We start from the raw sequence: 25279 nt of genomic DNA, 5'->3' as shown, positions 1-25279 counted from the left end.
ACATGGCCAAGATGTTCAAATGTTCATAGATGACCAGCATAGTCAAATAATAATGATCACAGTCGTTGTCGAGGGTGCAGCAAGTTAGCACCTCAGGAGTAAATGTCAGTTGGCTTTTCATAGCCGATCATTAAGAGTATCTCTACATCTCCTGCTGTCTCTGGAAAGTTGAGAACAGCAGGTCTGGGACAGGTAGCACGTCTGGTGAACAGGTCAGGGTTCCATAGCCGCAGGCAGAACAGTTGAAACTGGAGCAGCATCACCACTTATATGCTGCAGCTTAATTGATGTAACATGCCAGGGAGATGTGTATACTGTAGCTAAGAAAGTAATCCTAAGTGTATGTTGTGTTGTAAGATGTTGGTAGCCCAAGTTTCTCACCCTAATAATTTGGTCACCTTACCCCTCATAATTTCGCCTACTGTTCTGACTTGGTGCACATGTAGCCTATAGCCTGTTTTAAAGTTCGTTGTCTCCTTATGCCGTAGCTTGTACATCTCAATTGTCAGTAGAAATCTTGTTTAAGCAAGTCAGCCATATCAGCTATGTTTTTTTAAAAGACAGCAAATGAGGCTGAATGAATGAACTGTTTGGCTGCCAGACAAGGCTCCGCTGATAGCCAGGTGTAGCAGTGGTAAGGTGTTGGGACAGCTTCATGTAGGTCCTAACAGTTTGTGGGCACCGTTTCTCACCGGTATAGCGCAATTAATGTATTGTTTAGTGTTGTGTCTAAAACATTTATTTTGTTGCCCCACCAAGATTTACATTACTATGACTGGGAAAACATCACAGGGCAGCGGCAAACAGAGGTGGTGAAAAAGAAAACATTTCTAACCGACGTTCTCAGGGCGGACTATAGCCATTTCCTTCAACACATGCAGAATGAACTGTTTGTGAATATGAGAACCTATATGCACCCTCTGTCAATTTCACCAGAGACGACAGTCATCAGCCTACTGGACAAAATGATTAATAAAGGAGAAGTCTTCTGCCATACGTTTCTAGCCCCCCTGCAGGAGCCAGACATCACAGACATCGTCCCCAGACTAAGAGAGCTCTGGGGCAACACAAAACTATCTACCACTACAACTGACTCGTCCCCAGGCCCCAGCACAGGTCAGGCCCAGAGCACTTCATTACTGTAATAAACCTTGAGACCACAGTACGTCTGCTCAACATCCCTGTAAATACTGTAATTTTGCTGTCCCTCTTCGCTCAAATACAGGAAGAGGAAATAACAAACATGGATATATCCGTGATGTGACAGAGGTGCTCAAAGGGCCAGTGAAGGAATATTTCTGTGCAGTTTTACAAGAAGAGAAGGACTTTAAAGTTGTTGTTTTCCAGCCACAGCTCCATGAGCGGTTCGCTTCTGCAGAGCAAAGGAAGTTGTGTATGAAGTGTCACATACCCAGAGGCCCATGGTGGACGGACATCTAATCAGCCCCTACAAACGTTATTTAGAAAATCAGACGAAGAAAGGAAGGCCAATTCAAAGGAAAGGACCATTTTAAAATGATAAAGGACCATTTTGAGCAATGCATGTTATGTTGATTGTGTTTATTGTACACTGCATGTTATGTTGATTGTATTTATTGTACACTGCATGTTATGTTGATTGTATTTATTGTACACTGCTTGTTATGTTGATTGTATTTATTGTACACTGCATGTTATGTTGATTGTGTTTATTGTACACTGCATGTTATGTTGATTGTATTTATTGTACACTGCATGTTATGTTGATTGTATTTATTGTACACTGCATGTTATGTTGATTGTATTTATTGTACACTGCATGTTATGTTGATTGCGTTTATTGTACACTGCATGTTATGTTGATTGTATTTATTGTACACTGCATGTTATGTTGATTGTATTTATTGTACACTGCTTGTTATGTTGATTGTATTTATTGTACACTGCATGTTATGTTGATTGTATTTATTGTACACTGCATGTTATGTTGATTGTATTTATTGTACACTGCATGTTATGTTGATTGTATTTATTGTACACTGCATGTTATGTTGATTGTATTTATTGTACACTGCATGTTATGTTGATTGTATTTATTGTACACTGCTTGTTATGTTGATTGTATTTATTGTACACTGCATGTTATGTTGATTGTATTTATTGTACACTGCATGTTATGTTGATTGTATTTATTGTACACTGCTTGTTATGTTGATTGTATTTATTGTACACTGCATGTTATGTTGATTGTATTTATTGTACACTGCTTGTTATGTTGATTGTATTTATTGTACACTGCATGTTTTCACAGGACTCCCGTAGACACTTCAGAAAGCCAAGAAAGGAAAATGGCAAAACTGAGATCAAGTTTACAGACAAGTCAACATTTTTTGTCGTCAAACATTGACACTCCAAAGTCAACGAGGATCATCATTTGAGGTGTAAGAACGTTTCCCTGGCTGACCTTCAAGAAACCAAGGGAAAGAAGGTGATGAACGTTTCAATTTAATAATGCAACATGATCATTTGACAATTGATAGTTCAGTACAATGAGATACTTGATATACTTGAGGCTTTAGAATATGTGCATGATACCCACTGTGACTGAAAGTCAATGTTACTGGTTTTATCGCCCATGTCTGTATTTTATCTCTGCTTTTGGGTAAGAGTATTTGTATTTTTCCTCCTTTATAATTGAATGTTACTGTTCTTGTGATCCGGAAGCTGAATGAGAGCCAAGGTAAAACACGAGCATGTGAAAGGTGGAGTATAGTGTTGCTGATTTGAACGCACTTGCTGAGCTAACCGTGTGGAAACCGAAGATGGTTGAAGAGGGGCAATGGTACAGAATCACCACTGGTCAGTTATGGGGCAGGATCACACTGGGTACAACACCATCCAGTGTCATTTACAGTGTGGCTAATCGTAGATGTGAGAAGTTCAAGGGAAACATCTGTGGAGCCAGTTTGTCCCAAGTGAGAAGGAAAACCAGTGGAATGATCTTCATAGACAAGACAGACAATATTCTGAAGGTAGATGACGCTGCCATCAGGAGTGCTCTAAATGGAGAATGTATTGAGAGTATGTCTACAGCTGATCTGGAGACGGCGCTAAATGAAGTACTGGTCCAAGTCAGAGTGCTTGATAAACTTGTATCAATTACCCCCCTACCAGTCCAATCAATTTGAGTTTCTCACCCAGTCACACACAATAGCCCATAATGACCAAGTGAAAACGTGTTTTTAGAAATGTTTGCAAATGTATTAAAAATGAAATGCATAAACATCTGATTTACATCTAATAAATGTTCACACCCCTGAGTCAATAAACCTTTGTCAGTGAATATTAGTTAAATAACATTTGGAAATGCAGTGCTTTATTACATGTACAGGAGAGTGGGAATTATTCACATTAAAAAGTAACTCTACTGTCCCGGTTTCAAAGCCAAACCATTTATTTTAAATCTATAACACTTCACAGCAGGGAAAGGATGAACAGAAAGTCCGTTTTACATGAAAGTTCAAACTTTATTGCTTGTGTAGTACTTTATCATTCTAGGTATGCTCTTTCATAGGGCCAGTAAGTCAGACAGTATGGCCACAGACCTTTTTCACTGGAATGAGGTACTGCCATTGAACAGAACTGCACAACTTCAGGAGAAAACCAACCGAGGAAAAAGCCAAGACTAGGGGCTCTATTCAATCTGTAAAGCTGAAACATTAGATTCCGCGATATACATTTAAAGGTAATTTCCCCATTGAGCAGATATCCGCAGCGTCTACCGTGAATGCAGTTTCCACTAAAGCAGGAACATTGGCGTTAAATTTAAAGCTGAACTTCTGCAATACGGATTGAATAGAGCCCTAGGGTAGACAATCCCTGAAGCCAAAACAGTCTACTTCCCCCTCTATACATATAAAATCTGAGACTAACAGCTATGCATTGTTGTACTAGCATTTTGTAAAGTGATTGTCTATCTTATTGGCTAGGTATTTCATCACTGCTTTAATTCACTTATAAAACCTTGTACAAAATGACCAACCAAGAGAAGTCATTTAGGTTTCTTCACGTGCAAAAGTTCTTCCACCAAGAACCAGACGGCCAGTGCCTGAATCTAACTGAACTTAAACATTATGGCCAAAACTAGTCCTCTTATTTCTGACAGACCAACAGTATGAACATTAATCAACAGATAGAAGGCACGAAGCCAGAACAGGATAAAGATGTACAAGAATAAAAATGTGCTCTTTATAAAAAAATAATCTGAAAAAAAAAGGTGCCAGGGAGAAACCTTGTACTTTCCATTCAGACCACTTCCAACACGAGGGCAGGAAAATCAAAGGGCAGGTTGCTTGATGTCATAAGTGCGAAGGTGCATTTTTGTAGACTGCCAATGTTATATTCCCAGCAAACAAAAAAGAGGATAAACTGAATAGTAAAACATTTTAAAAAGGACATATACAGGTTATAAACATCAGTGACAGGAGTATCAAACCCAGCAAGCCAACCAGGCTGAATCTCAAGTTGACTCGTTCTCAAAACCTCAGGAGATCTTTTCCAATGCTCTCAACATTTCCCTATGACATCTGAGAAAATACTTCATTCACCCACCAACATAGAGAAGTTTCAGACCCTTCTATAGAACAGAAGATATGGGGTAGATGTGGAGCAGGTTTCTGGAGAACAGGCTCTCAGAAAGTCCTCCTCCTCAAAGAGATGCACCTCAGAGTCGTCAAACAGCATCCACTTCCCTTCATACTGCAGCAGGCTGCTTAGGGCCTGCTCCGTAGCCACCCCAAACCCCTCACACCCAGCCACAGAGGCCTCCTCGCGCCCCTCACCCTCCCCAGGCTCCTTCTTAACCCCTCCACTACCACTGTGTCCCGGGGCACTGGAGGTCCGTCTGGATGATCTGGTGGTGTTGCTCTCTACCCCAGTACAGGCAGCTTTGTCTGGGTTGGTTGTCTGCTTGTTGCCCCCTAGGTCATAGCTGGACAGGCTCCTCTGACCCCCCAGAAGTCCTACCCCGTCTGAAGCCTTCTTGGAGCCCATCTTACTGGTGTTGGTGGAGTTAGCATTCACAGAACCACTCTGTCCTGCTTTACCACAGAGACTGAAGGACACTTCCCCATCGTCATAATCCAGCACCTCTTCTTTGGGTTCCGGACCCGGCACTTTCCCGCCACAGTCCTCTTCTCCCTGCTTCTCATCCCCCTCGGGCAGGCGGACCTTGGTGTCCTTAAGGTCCATCATCCTGATGTAAGTGGTGTAGTGTCCACTGGAGATGGTGACCCCGCTGTGCATGACCACAGCAAACAGCTGGTAGTGCTGCCCTCCGGTGGCAGTGGCTGAGGGGTGCGTGCACCACTCCTCCAGAGAGAGCTTCAGTGGGGTCTGTAGAGGGGTGTTCACCTTTGAGAGGCCGCCGTACGGGTCCATCCTGAACAACAGAGGGAGACAGTTTACACAAGCTGAGGAACGATGGAGCGGTCCCTGACTTTCCTGAGATTTGCTTACCATGTGCCGTTGTATTTATTTTGATCCTTTGCACCCCATTATTTCTACTTTGCATTCTTCCACTGCAAATCTACCATTCCAGTGTTTTACTTGCTATATTGTATTTACTTTGCCACCATGGCCTTTTTTTGCCTTTACCTCCCTTATCTCACCTCATTTGCTCACATTGTATATAGACTTGTTTCTACTGTATTATTGACTGCATGTTTGTTTTACTCCATGTGTAACTCTGTTGTTGTATGCGTCGAACTGCTTTGCTTTATCTTGGCCAGGTCGCAATTGTAAATGAGAACTTGTTCTCAACTTGCCTACCTGGTTAAATAAAGGTGAATTTATGATTTATTTTTTATTAATACAGTATTACATTCATATGTTGTATCTGATTGTGTGGATTTTATGTTGTGACAGGCTCTTAGGAAACTGTTATACTCTCTGAGGACAAAGCATCAATCTAGAGTAAAAGAAAAACCCAGCAAATAAACACTGAAGACTCACTCTAACCCGTTGGCTGAGAAACACTTGAGATGGATAGTGACGACCTCTGGGGTTTTATCAAACAGGAGACTCCTCTCAGCCTCTGTGTAGTGGTGGCAGGTCTCACAGAAGTACTTGTCCTCCCCTACAATCCTCTCCACTGAGGCAAACTGGGAGATGGCCCACGTCAGAGTCTTCAGCACCGGTTTGGGATCAGGGGAGACTGGGGGTTGGAGGGAGGTAGTTGGAATATGAGAGGATAGAAATTTGTGAGACGGCGTTGTGCTTTGGCTGGTCTTTGACAACTTGTTTGAGTGGTGACTGTTCATGTATGTGCAACAATGTACCAATTTGTGTATAGTACAGTCTTGCGCTACAGAACTGGCCCATTTATACAAGAACGCAGAGTGTGTACACACACACACACACACACAACTCTCCTTACCCTCTGAGCTGCTGTCTGGGTTGCAGGGTTCTTCCTCCTGCACTGGGACACTGATGTCCTGGAAGTCTTCTCTCCTCTCGGTGTAACACTCACACTCCAGACAACGCGTCCTCAACACCAGACAGCCCTGGAACAGATGCTCCATCATGTCCACACCCAGGCACTCTGGACAGGAGAGAAGAGTCAGCGTTCAACATGATAATACACTAAACTATTAGATTGTTTTATTTAACTAGGCGAGTCAGTTAAGAACAAATTCTTATTTACAATGACGGCCTATCCCGGCCAAACCCTGGGGCGGCAGGGTAGCCTAGTGGTTAGAGCATGTGATTAGTAACCGGAAAGTTGCGAGTTCAAACCCCCGAGCTGACAAGGTACAAATCTGTCGTTCTGCCCCTGAACAGGCAGTTAACCCACTGTTCCAAGGCAGTCATTGAAAATAAGAATTTGTTCTTAACTGACTTGCCTGGTTAAATAAAGGTAAAAATAAAATAAAAACCCTAACGACACTGGGCCAATTGTGCACCGCCCTATGGGACTCCCAATCACCTCCAGTTGTGATACAGTCTATCATCGAACCAGGGTCTGTAGTGACGCCTCTAGCACTGAGATACAGTGCATTCAACCGCTGTGCCATTCGGGAGCCCCAAAAGGCTAAAGCAAGGGTACAAATCCTATGTGACAGACAGGACATGATCGATGACCAAGTATGTTTCCAACGGCATGATTCAAAAACTAAGAACTCACCTTCACTTTTAGCTTTCTCCTCCTCGGGCACTTCTGTTACCTTCTCCTGAGGGTTCCTCCCGTGTTCCCCATCATCATTCTCCTGAGGTTGGCTAGGACCAGTCTCCTCCTGGTCAGGTTTGGCTGTCTCGGTCTTCCCTCCTGTGTGGCAGCTGATCCGTCCCATACTCATGAACTTAGAGAAGATACTGGGCTGCTTCCCCGAGTGCCTCGGCCAGCACAACTTGGGCCTCTTCTTCCCCTTAACCTCCACTTCTTTAGGGGCCACCTCTACCTCTCCTTTCCCCTCCACATTACTTTCCTCCTCTGCCTCTTCTTCCTGCTTTTTCTCCCCCTCTTCTTCAGCTTTGTCTTTTGGCGCTACAGTGATGCCACCAGTAGACTTCCTCTTGGAGCGAGTGAGGGGTTTGCCATCGTTGGCTGCAACAGCAGCAGCATTCTTGGACTTGACAGATTTTGGCTTCTTCTTGGCATTGCCTGCCTCTGTATCGCTCTTCCTCTTACCACTGGTTTGGCCATCATCATCATCAAGTGATGTTTCTGAAGTTTGGGCCTGCTCTTCTGTTGAAGCCCCGTTGGTGCCCACAGGGGCAGAACTGCCTGGCTTGACCTCTATGACATTGTCCTGTTCCTTCCTGATGGTCTCAGAGGCCTCCTGGATATATCCCAGGATGCACTGCAGCACCTCCTGGGCATCGTGCTGTAAGTAGCCTTCGTACATGGGGTTCAGCTGTCTGTAAACACACAAGCATCAGTCAGTCAAATACAATACCAAAAATCTTGTTCAAGGACGGTGAAACCCTGATTTGAGGAAGCTTGCTTTAAAGCTAAAATCCTGGTTTTCTGTATCATCGCACCACCGATAAACTTCCATAATATTCTGCCTATTGAATGTGACCCAGTATTGCAGGGCCTTGCTGTAGTGCTGTGGGGTCTGACCTGAGTGTGTTTAGTAGCTTGCGTGGAGGTGTGGCCAGCTCCCCATCACTGTACTTGTCAGGGTTGTGCAGGTAGCTGGACTGGAGCTGCTCTACCGAGGTGATCAGACTGTGGAAACTACCCAGCAGTTCCATGTGTACTGGCACCGCCTCCTCTGGACCCTCCGTCTGCTGATGGAGAAAGAGGGATTCCTGTTATTATAGTGTTCATATGCTCTAAGTTCAAAAGATTTCAACATGCTACCATATGCAGCATTGATGTAACTGAAGCATATGTTGACTGTAGTCTTAAAAAATGCATTGCTATATTGGAAACATCATCATAGGGAATCTAAAGTCTTGACAGATAATAATAATCAGACACTGTTTACGAAACGCACTTTTAATGAGATGTGTGCTGGTATAAATGTATGCATGATTGTGACCTTAATAATCTGGATTACAATTTGTGCATTGTAATGTTAATTGAGTATCCTGATGTGAATGATTCTCATCTAAAACAATCATTTGTCGGTTTTAGGTAGTGGTGGGGAGTCTATCAAGAATCGACTCCTAATATTCAGTATTTTTGCAATGGGGTAAACGAGTTGCCATAGGCTACTTCCGAGGACAAACTCTTGCATCTTTCACAGCAAAGAGAGAGCAGGCGAACGAGAGAGAGGGCACAGCCAGGCAGGCATGTCGGCCTCTAGGCAGACTTTCAGAACCCTGCAGGCATAGGCTATTACAGTGCTGTATCGAGGCAATTTTTTGGGCTTGCAATGTCTCGCGCAACTTCACTAAAGTAGGCGCTATTCTACACGCAACAGGCTGAAGATCAAACACACACTTGGTGTTTTTCAAAACAAAGAGAAAGAGCAGGCGAGCCAGTGAGGGACAGGATCGGCACAGACAGACTGTTGAAACCGTGCACATAGGCTATATCTTGGTAATCTGTATCTCGCAATGTCTTGTAAAGTCATCAAAAGTATGTATGTACGTTATCAATGAGTATGGCTAAGCTTTTCTTCAAAGTGCCAGTGAATTGAAGTTGAACATCGTCAAATGCATCAGTTTAATTATCCTTAAATGTGCAATAAAAATTGTCTATAGTTTATATAATGAAAGCCTGTTTGGCTGTTGATGTCCTCAGTCAGGGCTCTCCAACCCTGTTCCTGGAGATACCTTCCTGAAGGTTTTTCACTCCAACCCCAATTGTAATTAACTAGATTAATCTTAACATCCAGCTAATTATTGAAATCAATTGCGCTAGATTAGGGTTAGAGTGAAAACCTACAAGATAGTAGCGCTCCACAAACAGGTTTGGAGAGCCCTGTCCCAGGCAATAGATTACAAAGCAGGGCATCCCTGCTAAACTTTCTGGAAATGGCAAGTTTGCGATCTCATCCATAAAAAGGCATCTCAAGTGCAAATACAAGACAAGATTCAATGGTCTGATGAATGGTCTGATTAAACTCTTTGGTCTGAATATCAAGCGTCACGTTTTGTTGGAAACCTGGCACTATCCCTTCGGTGAAGCAAAGTGGTGGCGGCATTATGCTGTGGGGACATTTTTCAGCAGCAGGGACTGGGACACTAGTCAGGAATGGGGTGAATGATGAACGGAGCAAAGTACAGAGATCCTTGATGAAAACCTGCTCTAGAGCACTCAGGACCTCAGACTGGGGGTGAAGATTCACCTTCCAACAGGACAACAACCCTAAGCACACAGCCAAGACAACACAGGAGTGGCTTTGAGACAAGTCTCTGAATGTCCTTGAGTGGTGCAGCCAGAGACCAGACTTGAACCTGAACAAACATCTCTGAAGAGACCTGAAAATAGCTGACAGAGCTTGAGGATCTGCAGAGAAGAATGGGAAAAACTCCCCAAATACAGGTATGCCAAGCTTGTAGCGTCATACCCAAGAAGTCTCGAGGCTGGAATCGCTGCCAAAAGTGCTTCAACAAAGTACAGAGTAAAGGGTCAGTATACTTGTGATATTTTAGTTTTTTAATTTATTTTGAAACCAATTGCAAAAATTTCTAAAAATCTGTTTTTAGTTTGTCATTATGGGGTATTGTGTGTAGATTGAGGGGGAAAAAAACTATTTAAATTTTAGAATATGGCTGTAACATAATGTGAAAAAATCAAGGGGTCTGAATGTTGACCAAATGCATTGTGTGAGGAGTGTGTATGTATGTATATATACAGTACCAGTGAAATGTTTGGACACAGCTACTCATTCAAACGTTTTTCTTTATTTTTATTATGTTCTACATAGTAGAATAATAGTGACACCAAAACTATGAAATAACACATGGACTCATGTAGTAACCAAAAAAATGTTCAATCAAAATATTTTATATTCTTCAAAGTAGCCACCCTTGCCTTGACGACAGCTTTGCACGCTCTTGGCATTCTCTCAACTAGCTTCACCTGTAATTATTTACCAACAGTCTTGAAGGAGTTTCCACATATGCTGAGCACTTGTTGGCTGCTTTTCCTTCACTCTGCCGTCCAACTAACTGGGTTGAGGTCGGGTGATTGTGGAGGCCAGGTCATCTGATGCAGCACTCCACCATTCTCCTTCTTGGTAAAATAGCCCGTACACAGCCTGGAGGTGTGTTGGGTCATTGTTCTGTTGAAAAACAAATTATTGTCCCACTAAGCGCAAACCAGATGGGATGACGTATCGCTGCAGAATGCTGTGGTAGCCATGCTGGTTATGTGCCTTAAATTCTAAATAAATCAGACAGTGTCACCAGCAAAGCACCCCCACACCACTTCCTCCATGCGTTACGGTGGGAACCACACATGCAAAGATCATCCGTTCACCTACTCTGCATCTCACAAAGACACAGTGGATGGAACCAAAAATCTCACGTTTGGACTCCAGACAAAAGGACAGATTTCCACGATTCTAATGTCCATTGTTCGTGTTTCTTGGCCCAAGCAAGTCTCTTGTTATTATTGGGGTCCTTTAGTAGTTCTTTGCAGCAATTCGACCATGTAGGCCTGATTCATAGTCTCCTCTGAACAGTTGATGTTGAGATGTGTCTGTTACTTGAACTCTGAAGCATTTATTTGGGCTGCAATTTCTGAGGCTGGTAATTCTAAATTAACTTATCTTCTGCAGCAGAGGTAACTCTGGGCCTTCCTTTCCTGTGGCGGTCCTCATGAGAGCCAGTTTCATCATAGCACTTGATGGTTTTTGCAACTGCACTTGAAGAAACTTTCAAAGTTCTTGAAATGTTCCGATTGCTGACCTTCATGTCATTAAAGTAATGATGGGCTGTCGTTTCTCTTTGCTTATTTGAGCTGCTCTTGCCATAATATAGACTTTTACCAAATAGGGCTGTCTTCTGTATAACACCCCTACCTTGTCAGAACACAACCGATTGGCTCAAACACATTAAGAGGGAAAGAAATTCCTCAAATGAACTTTTAACAAGGCACACTTGTTAATTGAAATGTATTCCAGGTGACTACCATACAAATCTGGTTGAGAGAATGCCAAGTGTGCAAAGCTGTCATCAAGGCAAAGAGTGGCTACTTTTTCCAGATGTATCCCAGTTTCAACTGTACTGGGTAGATTTCAGACAGCGTGTATGGCGTTGTGTAGGCGAGTGGTTTGCTGATGTTAACGTTGTGAACAGTACCCCATAGCGACGGGTGGGCTTATGGTATGGGCAGGCATAAGCTAAGGAGACCGAACACAATTGCATTTTATCGATGGCAATCTGAACGCACAGAGAAACCGAGAAGAGATCCATAGGCCCATTGTTGTGCCATTTGTCCCCCGCCATCACCTCGTGACAGCATGACAAACGCAGCCCCATTTCGCAAGGATCTGTACAATTCCTAGAAGATGAAAATGTCCCAGCTTTCATGGCCTGCATACTCCATGTCACTCATCGAGCATGTGATGCTCTATATCGACGTGTACAACAGCAACATCCATTGAAGGGGAGTGTGACAACATTCAACAATCAAAAGCCTGATCAACTCCATGCGAAGGAGAAGTGTCACGCTGCATGAGATAAATGGAGGTCACCAGATACTTACCGGTTTTCTGATTCCCGCCCTTTAAAAAAATGTTATTTTTTTATAAGTTACAGTACCTGTGACCAACATATGCATAGGTATTCCCAGTCATGTGAAATCCATATATTAGGGCCGTTAATTGTTGCATGTTGCGTTTATTTTTGGTCGGTTTAAGTAAGTGGCTGAATTAATAAGGTGACAGGGTATCATATTCTGTTAGCCTTTTGCCATGTTTGAGAAGTCAAAGCCCTTCCATGAGTTCTGTACAGCTGCCACTGCTACACTTCATATGCAAAAGTATGTGGACACCCCTTCAACTGAGTGGATTTGGCTATTTCAGCCACACCCATTGCTGACAGGTGTATAAAATTGAGCAGACAGCCATGCAATCGCCATAGACAAACATTGGCAGAAGAATGAGCTTACTGAAGAACTGTGGTTCAGTCATAGAATGCCACCTTTCCAACAAGTCAGTTTGTCAAATTTCTTCCCTGCTAGAGTTTCCACAGGTCAACTTTAAGTACTGTTATTGTGAAGTGGAAATGTATTGTAGCAACAACGGCTCAGCCGTGAAGTGGTAGGCCACACAAGCTCACAGAATGGAACAGCCGAGTACTGAGGTTCATAGTGTGTACAAATTGTCCTTGGTTGCAACACTCACTACACAGTTTTAAACTGCCCCTGGAAGCAACGTCAGCACAATAACAGTTTTTCGGGAGCTTCATGAAATGGGTTTCCATGGCCGAGCAGCGCTCAGCCTAAAATCACCATACGCAATGCCAAGTGTCGACTGGAATGGTGTAAAGCTCTGCGCCATTGGACTCTGGAGCAATGGAAACATGTTCTCTGGAGTGATGAATCACACATCACCATCTGGCAGTCTGACGGAAGAATCTGGGTTTGGCGGATGCCAGGAGAAAGCTACCTGCCCCAATACATAGTGCCAACTGTCAAATTTGGTAGAGGAGGAATAATGGTCTGGGCTGTTATAATTCCCCGCAGCAATGTTCCAACATCTAGTGGAAACACTTACCAGAAGAGTGGAGGCTGTTATAGCAGCAAAGGGTGAACCAACCCCATATTAATGCCCATGATTTTGAAATGAGATGTTTGACAAGCAGGTGTCCACATACTTTGTAGTGGAGTGTACCTGTATTTCCTTGCGCCTTTTTCTCCTCTGTTCTCGGTCGTCTGCTCCTCCCCCCTCTGAGCAGAGCAGGCAGGCACGTTGCCCTAGCAACTCACAGACACAGAGTGTACACATGCTGCTCCAGAGCCAGTACTATACTTCAAGCAAGCGTCAAAACTTTGTTCATTTGCACTGTCTCATTCGCATTTGCTTGTAAATGTCCAAACTCACCAACAATGTATAACTTTACAAGCTGGATTGGCAATTTTTGCTATTTGTTTATTTTTGTTTTGCCCCCCTTATCATATTTAGCTAGCTGCCTCCATGGAAATACACTGTTACTTGTGCTAATTTTGTAATAATTCTGGTAATAGAAGCCCAATGGGCCTTTTTGCAGGGTTTTTTTGGCACCCACTTGTGTACTAAGCCGGTAACACAGTATATTCTGGGATGAGAGAAGGACTGTATGAACATCTAGATACTGCCCAACCCTAGTTATCAGTGGTCTATTGGTCTATTATCAAAACCTCCTAGCTTCCATCATAAGAGTCAATTAAATTGGAAAAAAACTAATCCTGTGTGAATCCTCTGGAATAACGTCTAGTAATACCTGTCCGAATAGGGTTATAACATGGCAAAGAATAGGCTTATCAACGTATAATGCACCGCATCATCCCATGGGATCTGTCAAGCCTCCTGCACACTGCAGAGATATCACTGAAATTTGAGTTCCTACACATCACCTTTATTCAAACAAAATAGGCCTTTTATAGGCTAAGTTGATGAGCAAATGGGCAGCATCATGGTCATGTCGGTCTTCTAAAACACAATGTCTTCCTAGTAGGACTGCAGTGTGCACGTGTCCGTTTAAACATGTAGACGCCAAATCCTGAAGTCGCACACCATTCGTTTTAGGGAGACAGACAAGGAACAGACCAACATGCTGCAAGATTTCTCAGGCATGATTGAAGTTTGGGTTTTCTTTTGAACAAGCTAATAAAATTCAGTTTGTAATTTGTTGCTCTTTGGCCAGTTTGTTATTTCTGTAAATATCGGGCGCCTGTTAATGCCTCACTTTTAATGAAAGCCTCACTCTGGGCAAGTAAAGTAAAGAACTGCTGTCTCCTCTTCACTGTTAACCTCTTCGAGATAGGGGGCGCTCTTTTAATTTTTGGATAAAAAACGTTCCCATTTTAAACAAGATGTTTTGTCACGAAAAGATGCTCGACTATGCATGGAATTGACAGCCTTGGAAAGACAAAACTCTGACGTTTCCAAAACTGCAAAGATATTATCTGTGAGTGCCCCAGAACTAATACTACAGGCGAAACCAAGATGAAGTTTCATACAGGAAATGCCCCAGATTCTGAAGGCGCTGTGTTCCAATGTCTCCTTATATGGCTGTGAATGCGCCAGGAATGAGCCTGCGCTTTCTGTCGTTTTCCCCCATTGTCTGCAGCATTGTGACGTGTTTGTAGGCATATCATTGGAAGATTGACCATAAAGAGACTACATTTACCTGGTGTCCCGCCCGGTGTCCTGTGTCGAAATTATTGCGTATTCTGTAGGTCCATGCGCGTTCCATTTCTTCAGAAGAGAAAGTCAACTGCCACAATGGATTTTATCGTCGATAGATATGTGAAAAACACCTTGAGGATTGATTCTAAACATCGGTTTGCCATGTTTCTGTCGATATTATGGAGCTAATTTGGAAAAAAGTTCGCGTTTTAATGACTTTTTTCCCCCTTACCCAAACGTGATGAACAAAACTGAGCGATTAGTCAAAACGGAACATTTGCTATCTAACAGAGTCTCCTCATTGAAAACATCTGAAGTTCTTCAAAGGTAAATGATTTTATTTGAATTATTTTCTGGTTTTTGTGGAAAATGTTGCATGGTGAAAGAGGCATAATACTATGCTAGGCTATCAATACTGTTACACAAATGCTTGTTTAGCTATGGTTCAAAAGCATATTTTGAAAATCTGAGATGACAGTGTTGTTAACAAAAGGCTAAGCTTGAGAGCAAATAGATTAATTTCATTTGCGATTTTCATGAATAATTAACGTTGCGTTATGGTAATGAGCTTGAGGCTGTAGTCACGATACCGGATCCGGGATGGCTCGACGCAAGAAGTTAAAATCCAACCGCATGGTCAAACTCATGCAGAAAACACCATTCTGTATACTTCTGGCCCTTCTTTGGACACTGTGTTAACAACCCTCCAAGCAAACTTCAATGCAATTACAACTCTCCTTCCGTGGCCTCCAATTGCTCTTAAATACAAGTAAAACTAAATGCATGCTCTTCAACCGATCGCTACCTGCACCTACCCGCCTGTCCAACATCACTACTCTGGACGGCTCTGACTTAGAATACATGGACAACTACAAATACTTAGGTGTCTGGTTAGACTGTAAACTCTCCTTCCAGACCCATATCAAACATCTCCAATCCATTTACATTTACATTACATTTACATTCAAGTCATTTAGCAGACGCTCTTATCCAGAGCGACTTACAAATTGGTGCATTCACCTTATGACATCCAGTGGGACAGTCACTTAACAATAGTGCATCTAAAACTTAGGGGGGGTGGGGTGAGAGGGATTACTTAACCTATCCTAGGTATTCCTTAAAGAGGTGGGGTTTCAGGTGTCTCCGGAAGGTGGTGATTGACTCCGCTGTCCTGGCGTCGTGAGGGAGTTTGTTCCACCATTGGGGGGCCAGGGCAGCGAACAGTTTAGTTAAATCTAGAATTGGCTTCCTATTTCGCAACAAAGCATCCTTCACTCATGCTGCCAAACATACCCTTGTAAAAAACTGACCATCCTACCAATCCTCGACTTTGGCGATGTCATTTACAAAATAGCCTCCAATACCCTATTCAACAAATTGGATGCAGTCTATCACAGTGCAATCCGTTTGGTCACCAAAGCCCCATATACTACCCACCATTGCGACCTGTATGCTCTCGTTGGCTGGCCCTCGCTTCATACTCGTCGCCAAACCCACTGGCTCCATGTCATCTACAAGACCCTGCTCGGTAAAGTCCCCCCCGTATCTCAGCTCGCTGGTCACCATAGCATCTCCCACCTGTAGCACACGCTCCATCAGGTATATCTCTCTAGTCACCCCCAAAACCAATTCTTTCTTTGGCCGCCTCTCCTTCCAGTTCTCTGCTGCCAATGACTGGAACGAACAACAAAAATCTCTGAAACTGGAAACACTTATCTCCCTCACTAGATTTAAGCACCAACTGTCAGAGCAGCTCACAGATTACTGCACATAGCCCACCTATAATTGAGCCCAAACAACTACCTCTTTCCCAACTGTATTTAATTAATTTATTTATTTTGCTCCTTTGCACCCCATTATTTTTATTTCTACTTTTTTTTCTTTTCTCATTTGCTCACATCGTCTAGACTTGTTTATACTGTATTATTGACTGTATGTTTGTTTTACTCCATGTGTAACTCTGTGTCGTTGTATCTGTCGAACTGCTTTGCTTTATCTTGGCCAGGTCGCAATTGTAAATGAGAACTTGTTCTCAACTTGCCTACCTGGTTAAATAAAGGTGAAATAAAATAAATAAATAAATGTAACAGTTTTACCATCCGTCCCTCTCTGGGCTCAAACCAGGGACGCTCTGCACACAGACAAGAGCCACCCTCGAAGCATCGTTACCCATCGCGTCACAAAAGCCACAGCCCTTGCAGAGCAAGGGGAACAACTACTTCAAGGTCTCAGAGCGAGTAGCGTCACCGATTGAAACACTTAGCGCGCACCACCGCTAACTTGCTAGCCATTTCACATCCGTTACACTCACATTGTTGTACATAGCTAACATACCTCATTACTATTAGCAGCCTCTTCCTTTTGCTTGTCCCTTGTTTTGAACAAACTGTAGAGGTTCTTGATGCCATCTCTGAGCCCAGGACAGTAGTACAATACCTGGATTGGCGATAAAGAAAAGTTGAATTTCTAAACCATTTAGTATAATAATGTGCCTACCTATACAGTCATCAGATGTTGATGGCATGACGCAACTGTTGAGAATGAGATACCACACCTGTAGAATGCTGTTCAGGTAACAGGTGTTTCCCAGGTTATTGAGCCCAACAAAGGGCACCAGAGTCTCCTCTCCCTTGTCACTTGGGCAGATGGGAGAGGTTGGACACGAGGCAGGTCCAGGCAGTGGGATTGGCACAACCTGGTCACAGCTAGAAAATAATGGATACACATTAAAGGTTCTCAAAATCATATTCCTAAGTACATCTGAGGCTAAATGTAAAATAGTAGCCAATGTCCGTGTGTTGTGAAATATGTGAATGTATTGTAATGTTTTAAAATTGTATAAATTGCCTTCATTTTGCTGGACCTCAGGGGATCCATAATAAATACAGTACTTTAAATTGAGTTGGCGGGCAAACAAGATGCTCCCTCAGAGGGGATTTACACAAAATGATCAATCGATAGCAACGCCATCATGTGGGTGCTAGCAAACAGGCTAGGAATCAACAGCCAATCCAGCATTGCCTGGAAGCTTTAGTGAGCTTTGATTGGTCAATAGCGTTGCATTAGAGTATTTGCATAAATATTAGTTTACCCCAACTTCGGTCTCACATTTAACTTACCTCAATTTAAATTGAACGGGACTCAGTTGTTTAATCGCCCCATCGTATTGTGGAAATGCAGTGTCAGCTTTTATTTTATCATTAGCTACCTGCTAAAAACTGTCACTCACCTTGAAGGCTCCTCAGGTTCAACTCTGACTGGTTTTGGTTCCTCTACTTGAGATTCGGAGAAGTCCAAGGCTCGCTTCGTCTCCTTCTTCTGGAAAAACTTCAGGGAGAGTTTGCTCTTTTTGATGGGGCTCCCGAGAGCCGCGGCATCGCCCTGTAGGCCGGGCATCTTCGACCGTATTTAGTATTTGATGATACAGCCAACACAACAGCGCTCCACACTGGCAACAGAGCGAAAGTGAAACTGGGTGAATTTCTCAAGTTTATTCTCCCTCCCAGATAGTTAGCTGGCAAAAAGACACGTTAATTACGCTGATACTAACTCGTTTGTTGACTAGATAGACTACAGGACATCTGCATTCAGTTCATCTTGCTAACTAACGTTAGTTAGCTTGCCGATGGCACCAGATGGGTTGCCTAGCAGGCTAACTTAAAAGAACCAAGACAACAGCTGAACTTGTTGTCAATAACGTCAAGCTAGCGAAGTAGCTATTTACCAACACATGCAGTTTACAAAATGTGGTAATATGTCATTTCTAAGTTATATCTAACTAACTACCATCCTGTTAGCGTGCCAGCTAGCTAGACATCTTGCTAAGTACGCAGTGAGTGAGGGGGAAAAAGCAACAACACCGGGCGGTTTCAGTTGCTAGCAAAGCCATTTGTAACCAAAATATATCCAACCACTTTAGTTGTTTACTCACCTTACTGAGTCATGATGTACTTTATTTTCGATTTCTGCGATAACTTATTCAATTACATAGTATATTTGTATAACCATTTGATAAACCACGCGATGTGCGCAGGACTTGGCGCTTTTTCCAACCGTAAGACCCCAGCTGCACCCGCGCCTGCACGACACCATTAACATCAATTATAATAAAATAAAAATATATAATAATGTTAGAAAAACTCATTATTAATTAAAAACAAAAACTACAATCGCTGATTAAAATTTTAGAAAGTGAAAACGAAGTAATGCAACTGGCATTTTTTGAGACATGTCACCGTGGGAGAAACACGGCCATGACTAGAAGGGATCCAGTTTTTGTCAAGTTTTATTTTTGTGTGTGCATTTTAGCTAACCCTAACCCTTTTTGTAATCTTAACCAACATATTATAAGCTGCTACATTAGTTATCCTAACCCGCTACGAAAAATCAAATCTGACGTTAATTTGACAAAAGCTGGATCTTTTCTAGCCAAGACCATGAAACGTCACCGTAGAGCAGCCATCTTTAGAGGGACAACCAATGTATTATTTTTTTGTATCATGCATGAACATTGTCTGGCTTTTGGTCTGAAAACAGTTGCTACATCAAAAATGTATACACCATAATTACATTATTTCCCCAAAAATATATCAATATAATTAAAAGATTGGAGAGTGATAATCAGTGATCTCTGATCGATGGCGATGATTCCAGTTCGAGATTACACTCCAGTACGGGATTTTAGCCAGCAGGGGGAAACCTTGGACATTAATATAATATATCGTGCGCTTCCATGAGAAATAGCCGTGCATCTCTAAATGTTGGAGCATATTTACCTTGTACCTTCCTTATGCAAATGCAATAATTAACGGTAAGACATCTATCATATTTGTACCCGTTTTTTTCCAGTGGTTTTCATGTAATGGAAAATGGCTGAAATGTATTCGCTATCTCAGGATAAAGAGAATATTCTCTATCATTTGATGTAACGGTGTAACCTATATCCCATCCGTAGGGGGTGATCCGTATGCTATTGCATCCATTCAATAATCCGTGACTAACGTTATGTTTTTCTTTTCTATCTTGCACATGTATGTATCCCCATGAAGATCCATGCGTTCAGTTGACTTTCAGCCGATTATAAAGGTTATTATTGGCGAGCGCCAAAATAAATGACAGGTGTATATTCTGGCGCCCTACTACAGATATCGAGGCCATTAGCACAAAACGGCTTGTGGATACTACCGAGCCACTGTATTTGTTAAAACAGAGCGGGTTAATGCATGCAGGGCATTGAGCTGCTGCTGCGGTTCCTTGCCTGGTCAGCAGCCCGACTTCTCGATGGAGCTGAGCTTGGAGAATCCATTCTGATCGAGGCTGAGCGCGACGGAGTGATGTGATGCTCCACCTCCATAGCATACATGGGCTACTGCGGCCCCAAGCTCTGGTACGAAACCCTGAGAGATGACATTGTTGATGCGTTTATTTACCCAGTATGTAGTCTAGGTTACTGTAGCCTACATAACATTACTGGATATGTTGAATCAAATATAAAGGCATCAAGGCTATCAAGCAGATAGCACATGATGTCCCATGTTTTGTCATTACACGATTGTGCAATACACGTACCTCGATATGACAGTATTTAATCTTATGCATGATGTTGTATACTAAATATACTTATTCTATGTATTCTATGGTTGTAGAGCTAGTCTGATAGTGGGCTAGGTATGCTATTGAAGGAGGTAGCCTGCCTGCCTGGCCTGCTGATTCCAGGTCAGGTCTATGGGTGGTATAGCAGCTAGAGGGGATCTTTAAGGGAAATGCATGAAGAGAGAGAGGGATAGAGGGAAAGGGTAGTGCACTCCAAGAATGACAAGTATGTCCTGGAGCCGCAGAAATGAAGCCCCCAGTGCTGTTTTTTCTAATTACAGTGGGGCTTAGCATTACATCCCCCCTCCCCAGTCAAACACACACACACGCTACAATGAGTGTGCAGTCATACTATCTCAGACAGTCAAACACACACACACACGCTACAGTGAGTGCGCAGTCATACTATCTCAGACATTAGGAGACGTGCAGGCTACATGTTCAAACTGTCCCCTTGTTATTTTGCTTTTTAAATCTCCCTCGTTGTTTTGCTTTTTAAATCCCCCTTGTTATTTTGCTTTTTAAATTCCCCTCGTTGTTTTGCTATTTAAATCTTTGTTGTTTTGCTTTTTCATCAGTGGGTTTATTTTCCTCTTAAAGCCTTAAAGTCTTAAAGCAGCCATGCCAAATTGTCTCTCTTCAGTCCAGCTGCCTGCCCACACAGTGTGTGTGTGTGTGTGTGTGTGTGTGTGTGTGTGTGTGTGTGTGTGTGTGTGTGTGTGTGTGTGTGTGTGTGTGTGTGTGTGTGTGTGTGTGTGTGTGTGTGTGTGTGTGATCTGACCCCCAGCACACTCATTGGACCAGTGCTGAGGAAAGTGGGTGTGTCCCCACCAGCTAGTCCGGCCCCCTCAGCACAGCAGTGCTGGTGTTGTAAAGTACTTTACCGTCCCGTATGTTCAGTCCTCTATACTCAACTCAATTGTTCCTGTTCCTCTGCTCCAGATGCTGAGTGTGAGCGAGAGATAGACATAGACACACTCACACACACAGGACACTGACAGAGGACTGAGGCAGAAAACTGGACTTCCATCAACACCTCTGAAGAAGACTAAGAAAATAAGAGCCTTGCTTAGAGGTGAGAAGATATGACAGAGATTACGCTCTTTCTTCACTAATTTCCTTCTCTCAACTCTTTTCTTAACTCTGTGTTTTCTCAAGTGGGATTCTCTCTCATTCCTTCAGTCTTCTTTTGTCCTCTGTTTTGTTACCATCTCCAGTCCCCCCACTCTCCTTTCTTCCTGTCCTCCAATATCATGTTTTATTCTCTCCTCTGTTCCTTGGGGGTTTTCAGACTTTCAGAATGTGGTAATAGGATGCTGCACACACACACACACACACACATACACACATACACACAGCGAGAGAGAGAGAGTATACACTCAGTGTAACCACTATGGTCTGTCTTCATGGGTCTATTAGAGCTTTTGACTGTCGCTGTATTCCATATTCTATCCCATTTGGCGGTTGGCCGTGCCATGTTTTAGTTTAAAGCTCTGTTGGGCTGGCTAATGTCCTACAGCTGGGGGTACACTCAGCCAACCAGCCTCATACAGCCAGGACAAGCATACAGGGGAATGGCGATGGATAGGGAGAAGGAGAGAGAGAAAGTGAGAGACAGAACTGGATATCGAGAGATAGAGAGAGCATTGCACTAGGCTGGGCTTTAACTTGAGTGCATATTCGCTTGGCTGCTCTTTTACGGCCTGCATGTATGCACACTGCATTGCTCCTGACTCCTGCCTGGTTAGTGAGTCTGTGAGTGAGTGCATCGTCCATTGTTGGCTTCTCAGAGAGGGAACATTAAAGGCAAGGCATTTACTTCTATCTGATCTCTGGGCTACCTTTCTGCCTAGCTGCCTCTGCTCTGTGGAGCCTGCCTGGAGCAGGGGGGGCTGGCGGAGTGGAGCAGGGGGGGCTGGCGGAGTGGAGCAGGAGGGGCTGGTGGAGTGGAGCAGGGGGGCTGGCGGAGTGGAGCAGGGGGCTGGCGGAGTGGAGCAGGGGGGCTGGCGGAGTGGAGCAGGGGGACTGGCGGAGTGGAGCAGGGGGACTGGCGGAGTGGAGCAGGGGGGACTGGCGGAGTGGAGCAGGGGGGGCTGGAGCAGGGGGCGGAGTGGAGCAGGGGGCTGGCGGAGTGGAGCAGGGGGCTGGCGGAGTGGAGCAAGGGGGCTGGCGGAGTGGAGCAGGGGGCTGGCGGGTGGAGCAGGGGGCTGGCGGAGTGGAGCAGGGGGCTGGCGGAGTGGAGCAGGGGGGCTGGCAGAGTGGAGCAGGGGGGCTGGCAGAGTGGAGCAGGCGGGGCTGGCTGAGAGGAGCAGGGGGGGCTGGCAGAGTGGAGCACAACATCACACGGCTGCTACCTACCGTTGGCCAGTGCCCTAGTCATTGTGTGTGTGAGGGTGATTCCCTTTGAAGTAGAGGGTCATCTGAACTGAAGCTGAGCCACAGTGCTTGAGACTGTAAATAGGTTCAATGATTTACAGTACAAGGAAGTTGAACACTTAAACACTACTGTGTGTGGGGGGTACTACCTGTTGGGAGAATGGACTTAGAAGTAGGGCTGGGCGGTATACCATATTTGACTATATACCAGTATTGATGCATGGGCCAGTTTAGGTTTTTACTTTACCTTCTATAACGGTATTTAATTGTTTGCTTTGTTAAATGTGACATGCAGTGTGTAACATCCATTTGTATAGTTTATACCGCTACTTGAGTCATTTCTTCCTGCTTTCTCTCCATGCTGCTTTCCACACCAACCTAGTCCCGCCCCCATGAGACACTTGTGTTCAGTCTGCATGGTCAATGCAGCACATGCAACAATGTTGATGACAATGATGTTGTTCCCACTTTGCTTCTTAACATAAATCCACAAGCATTCTATAATTTGACCATTAGGTTGTGTTTCTTATCTGCAAACAGCTCGGTTGTCTTTTCTTAGCAATTTGTATTTTCTGGTTAGCTGCTAATGCTAATCACTAGTTAGCTGGCTACCTAGCTAGCTAATACATTTACTGAATTAGAGCAAACAAATGCAGCTAACTAATACAGCCTGATACCAGTGCTGGTGGAGGCTTAAATCACCATGTTTTTTGTGCAACAGTATCTTCTAAATCGAAGAGGAGTATGCGAAGCACGAATACGTTGGCTACATGAAGAAACATTTAATGTAGCCAAAGATTATAGGGTCCACTAGCAAACAATGACCATCACTTTGGTTCCTACCCTGTCACAATAACTCTACCCTGGAATTTTCATTCATTGTCATGTAATTCAACGTGCCCATTATTATTTGTATTCTAACTATAAAATTAGAATAAACATTCTATTTCCATGATTCCAACAGCTCACCAAAGTGTATGGATCTAAATCGCAAGACAAATTGCAACTGCAACATTTGATTAAAAATAAGGCCTAGGTTGTTTTGCCCATATCGTGCAGCCCTATGTGGCAGTGTGGAAATGATCTCAAATTGAGTGCAGTAAATGCAGAAAATTATTTTAGGTTGAAGTTGAACTGAACAGTATAAAACAATCACTTAGAATATATGTGTTGCCACTGTAGGGTCACGCACTCTAGTGACAAAACGTAAAATACCTTCAAATACAATCTTCTTTTTTTAATACTGTGATATGATATTTTGGCCATATGGCCCAGCCTATGTTGTAAAGAATGGGTGGTTAAGTGTGTGTAGTATATGTGCTCTCCATTTACTCTGTATGGTGTGTCCCTATCTTCTTAAAATTTAACATTTACATTTAAGTCATTTAGCAGACGCTCTTATCCAGAGCGACTTACAAATTGGTGCATTCACCTTATGACATCCAGTGGAACAGTCACTTTACAATAGAGTACCAGTCAAAAGTTTGGACATACCTACTCATCTAAGAGTTTTTCATTATTTTGACAATTTTCTACATTGTAGAATAATAGTGAAGACATCAAACTAAGAAATAACAGATATGGAATCATGTAGTAACCAAATAAGTGTTAAAGAAATCCAAATATATTTAATATTTTAGATTCTCAAAGTAGCCACCCCTTGCCTTGATGACAGCTCTTTATGGTAGAGTGGCCAGACGGAAGCCACTCCTCAGTAAAAGGTACATGATAGCCGACTTTCGAGTTTTCCAAAAGGCACCGAAAGACTCTCAGACCACGAGGAACAAGATTCTATGGTCTGATGAAACCAAGATTGAACTCTTTGGTCTGAATGCCAAGCGTCAGGTCTGGAGGAAACCTGGCACCATCCCTATGATGATGCATTGCGGTGGCAGCATCATGCTTTGTGGATGTTTTTCAGAGGTAGGGACTTGGAGACTAGTCAGGATCCAGGCAAAGATTCTTGATGAAAGCCTGCTCCAGAGCACTCAGGACCTCAGACTGGGGTCCTGGTCACTTTTAAATAGTGTTTACATATTGCATCACCCATTTCATATGTATATACTATATTGTATTCTACCAAGAGAATTCTCTTCGATTATAATCACAGCCGTATATACCCCCTTCCCAAGCAGACATATCGATGGCTCTGAACGAACTTTATTTAACTCTTTGCAAACTGGAAACCATTTATCCGGAGGCTGCATTCATTGTAGCTGGGGATTTTAACAAGGCTAATCTGAAAACAAGACTCCCTAAATTTTATTACAATTACATTACATTTAAGTCATTTAGCAGACGCTCTTATCCAGAGCGACTTACAAATTGGTGCATTCACCTTATGACATCCAGTGGAACAGCCACTTTACAATAGTGCATCTAAATCTTTTAAGGGGGGGGGGTTAGAAGGATTACTTTATCCTATCCTAGGTATTCCTTAAAGAGGTGGGGTTTCAGGTGTCTCCGGAAGGTGGTGATTGACTCCGCTGTCCTGGCGTCGTGAGGGAGTTTGTTCCACCATTGGGGAGCCAGAGCAGCGA

At 43.3% G+C, this 25279-nt stretch overlaps 3 protein-coding genes across 6 annotated transcripts in view; 1 reads left to right on the top strand and 2 right to left on the bottom strand.

Annotated features, from left to right (window-relative positions):
- Positions 1-3322: 3322 nt before the first annotated feature.
- On the bottom strand, positions 3323-19028 carry usp1 (ubiquitin specific peptidase 1). Of its 4 annotated transcripts, none has more exons than XM_046300200.1 (9): positions 18703-19028; positions 18001-18219; positions 17326-17476; positions 17106-17207; positions 8102-8268; positions 7163-7896; positions 6416-6580; positions 5992-6193; positions 3323-5419 (listed from the first exon to the last, which is right to left on the bottom strand). In XM_046300200.1, the coding sequence occupies exons 2-9, from the start codon at positions 18165-18167 to the stop codon at positions 4606-4608; spliced, it is 2502 nt and encodes an 833-aa protein (XP_046156156.1). In that variant the 5' UTR covers positions 18168-18219; positions 18703-19028; the 3' UTR covers positions 3323-4605. The 4 variants fall into 4 exon arrangements, with proteins under 4 accessions (XP_046156156.1, XP_046156155.1, XP_046156158.1 ...); XM_046300199.1 differs by having other exon boundaries at positions 8102-8271; positions 18703-19027; XM_046300202.1 differs by lacking the exons at positions 17106-17207; positions 17326-17476; positions 18001-18219; positions 18703-19028 and adding an exon at positions 13275-14352.
- A 576-nt stretch (positions 19029-19604) lies between these two features.
- kank4 (KN motif and ankyrin repeat domains 4) overlaps positions 19605-25279 on the top strand; it is a 156944-nt gene continuing 151269 nt past the window's right edge. The window contains exons 1-2 of the mRNA XM_046299836.1: positions 19605-20157; positions 21306-21438. The gene's annotated coding sequence lies outside the window, so the exon portion shown is untranslated. The remainder of the gene's footprint in view (positions 20158-21305; positions 21439-25279) is intronic.
- LOC123996468 (pollen-specific leucine-rich repeat extensin-like protein 4) overlaps positions 22213-25279 on the bottom strand; it is a 47236-nt gene continuing 44169 nt past the window's right edge. The window contains exon 3 of the mRNA XM_046299837.1: positions 22213-22662. Within this exon, the coding sequence (XP_046155793.1) occupies positions 22213-22662 (450 nt within the window). The remainder of the gene's footprint in view (positions 22663-25279) is intronic.

The sequence above is a fragment of the Oncorhynchus gorbuscha genome, linkage group LG15 (assembly GCF_021184085.1).
Source record: "Oncorhynchus gorbuscha isolate QuinsamMale2020 ecotype Even-year linkage group LG15, OgorEven_v1.0, whole genome shotgun sequence".
In the NCBI taxonomy this organism is placed as follows: Eukaryota; Metazoa; Chordata; class Actinopteri; order Salmoniformes; family Salmonidae; genus Oncorhynchus; species Oncorhynchus gorbuscha.
This window is presented reverse-complemented; position numbering and strand designations above follow the sequence as displayed.

Excerpts from the sequence above, each read along its gene's own strand:
- usp1 (XM_046300199.1), bottom strand. The coding sequence starts at position 18,167 with ATGCCCGGCCTACAGGGCGATGCCGCGGCTCTCGGGAGCCCCATCAAA. Across the intron at positions 7,897-8,101 it reads AAGCTACTAAACACACTCAG|ACAGCTGAACCCCATGTACG; the intron begins GTCAGACCCCAC and ends GTGTGTTTACAG. Across the intron at positions 6,194-6,415 it reads CCCAGACAGCAGCTCAGAGG|TCTCCCCTGATCCCAAACCG; the intron begins GTAAGGAGAGTT and ends TCCAACCCCCAG.